This window comes from Saccostrea cucullata, unplaced genomic scaffold, assembly GCF_032062105.1.
Source record: "Saccostrea cucullata isolate Sc308-1 unplaced genomic scaffold, CSIRO_AGI_Scuc_v1 ctg93, whole genome shotgun sequence".
NCBI lineage: Eukaryota > Metazoa > Mollusca > Bivalvia > Ostreida > Ostreidae > Saccostrea > Saccostrea cuccullata.
In genome coordinates, this window is record NW_026935164.1 from 243396 (window position 1) to 247366 (window position 3971).

At 35.6% G+C, this 3971-nt stretch overlaps 1 protein-coding gene across 1 annotated transcript; it reads right to left on the reverse strand.

Moving 5' to 3' along the window:
- Nucleotides 1-1418: 1418 nt before the first annotated feature.
- LOC134242072 (zinc finger protein 862-like) lies at nucleotides 1419-3757 on the reverse strand. The gene is made up of 5 exons (XM_062724093.1): nucleotides 3041-3757; nucleotides 2563-2783; nucleotides 2058-2278; nucleotides 1756-1879; nucleotides 1419-1635 (listed from the first exon to the last, which is right to left on the reverse strand). The coding sequence occupies exons 1-5, from the start codon at nucleotides 3755-3757 to the stop codon at nucleotides 1419-1421; spliced, it is 1500 nt and encodes a 499-aa protein (XP_062580077.1).
- Nucleotides 3758-3971: the final 214 nt, after the last annotated feature.

Below are 3971 nucleotides of genomic sequence, written 5' to 3' on the forward strand. Positions count from 1 at the left end.
GTAGTCCACTGCAAATTTAGGTAGTTCATTTTCTTTTTGACCATATTACGACTGGGCTCTGCTACAAAGAGTTTAATCATCTTTTTGATCATTGATTCGTTTCAGCGTTGACATGAGGCAATTATCTATAGAAGCTACAGCGGCAGATCATAATATTATAAACAAAATGGCGTCGTCGCGTTATTAGCAACATACGGATCCGGTATATAAAAAAAACGATTTCTGCATTATAAACAGATTTGTATAAATGAAACTTACCTAATATTTTGTGGCATACCCCTTTGATCTTATAATCTTGACCATTCGTTGTGGAAGTGATCTGTAAAGGTTCCGTATATAATGAATTGGGATGGTGGTCCATATTCTCCGAATTTCTTGTTCTAGATCCGCTGCGTTGGTAATTCTGTTTGCACATTTTCTAAGCTGATTTTTCAAAAAAAGCCAACAGTTTTCAATTATGTTAGCATCCGGAGATTGGGCATGCCACAGCATTCCTCGAATATTATTTTCAGTTTTGTAATTTAGCACAATCCTTGCGCGATGCACTGGCGCATTGTCGTCTTGAAAAATAAAGTCATTCTGTGGAAAATGCTGGGCTACAACTGGCCACAGTTCATTATCAATTATTTCCCTGTACTTTTCAGCATTGATATTGCCATTGAAAACTGTCAGAGTACCTGGTCCATTCCAGCAGATACACCCCCAAATCATTAGACTAACCTTTGCGCCACGACCGGGGCTAATGCATTGCGGCATCCACTCCTCTCCGGGTCTCCGCCACACATATACACGATTATTTTCTCCAATAATCACCTTACTTTCATCAGAAAAAATAACACGATTCCAGTCACTATCAACTTTCCAATGCCTTTTCCCCAGTGTTTTAAACTCGTCAGAAAATTAGCTAGACATCCAGGGCTGACAGCTTGTAAAAGTTGTCAGCCCTGTTAAAGATCAACAAGCCCTGAGAAAATAGTTGACACATGTTTATTTTTTATCTTTTGGCCTATTCTACATCACTGTCAGACTCAGAGTCTAAATCTGAAAAATTTGAATCATAGTCCGAGTCATTTGGTGATTCTTCTTTCCTGGTACTTCCTGAGGGTACTTCAGCAGCTTCACTGATTTCTTCTTCCTCCTCTGCCATTTGGATTTCTTGCTGCATTACCTCAACAATGTCTGTTCCTTAAACAGAAAGTTTTTGTGAAATGTTCTATTTAAAATGTTTATATCAAAGTCTTTTGTAGTATTTAAACCATTGATTTAAAAAATAAATGACTCTAAAGCTAAAAAATCTACTCTATAATCTACATACTGGACTTGCTCCTTCCTTTGTGCTTAAGGAACTCGGGTCTTCTTGATCCATTTTGATTCCAGTAGTGAATAGCTGGATATGGATCAAATTCACCTATTTCTGCCTAGTGAAGATCTACAGTCATCAGCAGTGTCATGGTTGTTGAATGCAGTCTATTCCTGTACTTAGACTTGACTATAGCCATTTGAGAGAAGCCTCGTTCACACTCGGATGTTCCAGCAGGCAATGAGAGCATCAAATCAAACACAGCAAGAATATTGGAGCATTGACTATGATAGAGTTCATTAATCTTTATCCAATCCATTTCCTTAACTGTGTGACTTAAAATTAGAAAATAATACATTATCACTTGCATGTGTTTTTTATAATAAGTTTCTTGTAGACATGTGACAATGTAGTATAATATGACTACGTATTGCTTAAAAAAGATAGATGCTTACTTTTCACACAACAAATGCTTAAGCTGAGTCCATTCAATCTCAACAAGGGAAGTTTCAATATTCTGTGCAGCAAGGTTGTCATGGTAATAGTCTAAAACTGCTGAAACTGCTTCATCTCCAAACTCTGAAATTATTTGTGTTCTTAATTACTGCATTTGAACCATAAAGAAAAAAAAGTTAAGACTTATTAGCTTAATTATTTTTAAACAACACATGTTGGGCATCTTGACCTTTTTTTATTGAAAAGGAGTAAAATTGAATACTGAAAATGAGACACTTTTTTATAAACTCTCTACACCAACCAGTTGCTTCCTGGTAATCAGAGGGCCAGCTATCAAGTTGAACAACTGTTGTACATTTGAAAATCCCCGCATCAATATCAGAAAATCTTTTCTGTATGCAAACAATCAAAGCTGAAATCACTTTAGGCATCTGTGATGTTGATGTGTCACCAGTCAATTGACTGAATGACACTCCATGAAACTCGTCACAGTCCATTATTTTACGTAATTCTAATCCTGGTCTGTAAGTTAACATATTCACTAAATAAACTACAAGCAAAGCAAGCAAACCACAACCACATCATACAAGCTATTACAAGAAAGGAGATTAATATTCTTAGATTAATTATGTTATTGGTAATTTATATGGAAAGAATGTAGCATGCAGCTAATAATCTAAATGTGGATTATGTGATGCATAGCAGCATATACATGATACAAAGCAGTGATGGGTTAATGTTATTAGATATAGATTGTTAACGTGCAGTACATTGACTACAAAGTACAATTACAACTTTCAAGATACCTAGTTTCTAGCTTCCGTAGATTAGTTGCTGTGAGCTCAAGCTGTCTGTGAACTTCATACACACATGTTCCTCTTTTCTGAAGAGCCATGGACATACTGGAAATAACTGTCAAGACATCAATGAGGAAGTGTGCAAATGTAATGACATCCTTTGACTTTAGAAGTTTCAAGAAGAACTTGGCTTTGGACTGAGCACTGGATTGAGATCTAACACTAGCAACCTGTTTGGAAAACAGGCTATTATTTGACGTAAACAGAACTTACAAGTTACAACTTTCATTCAGTTCATACACATCAATCATTTATATATATATATTTTTTTAAATTTGATATGACAGAATAGACACTAAAAATATTCATTAAAAAATGGTTCAGTTTATACATTCAGTAAGATAACTTATTAAATGAAATAAATATTAATTTACTGGAGAAGTAATAGGAAAATTGGCTCATAATTTTAAATAGACTATTTACTTACTTGTTCTAGATGAGTGATAAAAACTTTGTAGCCAATCAGCAAGTTTTTTAATGCAGTCAAGACATGTCCAACCCATCGTGTTCCACCTACTCGTGTTGGATGTCGCAGTGATTTTTTACAAGCTTCAGCAGCACTTTTGAGTCCTGCCATTTGTTTTGGACTATTATGATAGAATTTAAACAACTGACCAAGCATGTCAAAAATCTTGTTATAGAGTGTTGATGACTTCATTGCATCCTTAAATGCCAGTTCAATTCTGTGAGACACACATTTAATCATGAGTATATTGGAGTTGATGTTGCGCCTGAAATGTGAAATCACACCATTTATTTCACCTGTGTTGACACTTGCTCCATCACCAGCAAAAGCAATTATTTTGTTATACATTTCACTCTTGGGTATATCTTCAAAATCCACAGCTTTGAAAATTGCATCGAAAATTCCTTCAGCATTAGCATGCTCACACTCAATAAGCCCAAGAAAATAGCAGTGAATTTTCCCCTTCAATGCAAAGTGAACATATACAATTTCATTTTCAATCACTGACACATCCGTTGATCCATCTGACATAATTGTGCAAAATTTTGCATCTCTCAGATTATGTTCTATTTTCTTACGTTCAACAGCAGCTATTGATACAAGAAACTCTTTACAACTATTTACATTTCTGTATGTCTGACCGACGTCAATGCCCTTTTTCTCATCAAGACTTGCCATCCATGTAAAAATCTGACAGAGGTCTGCATGCTTTTGCTATTGCATGACTGTTCCTGAATAACTTTTCAAGTTTATCAAACACACTTTTGTTTAGGGACTGCAATGTTTTTTCAGCTGCACTTGTAGATGCACTCTTATTTTTGCTTATCTCGCAAGCATATTTGTGACCCTCTGAGTGCTCATGATTGACCAGACCGTCATGACGTAAGTTTGA

Bases quoted from the DNA above. Each gene is read 5' to 3' on its own strand.
- LOC134242072 (XM_062724093.1), bottom strand. From the start codon at position 3,757: ATGGCAAGTCTTGATGAGAAAAAGGGCATTGACGTCGGTCAGACATAC. The intron at 2,784-3,040 runs GTAAGTAAATAG...TTTTCCAAACAG, and splicing joins TTATCACTCATCTAGAACAA to GTTGCTAGTGTTAGATCTCA. The intron at 1,636-1,755 runs GTAAGCATCTAT...TCTAATTTTAAG, and splicing joins AAGCATTTGTTGTGTGAAAA to TCACACAGTTAAGGAAATGG.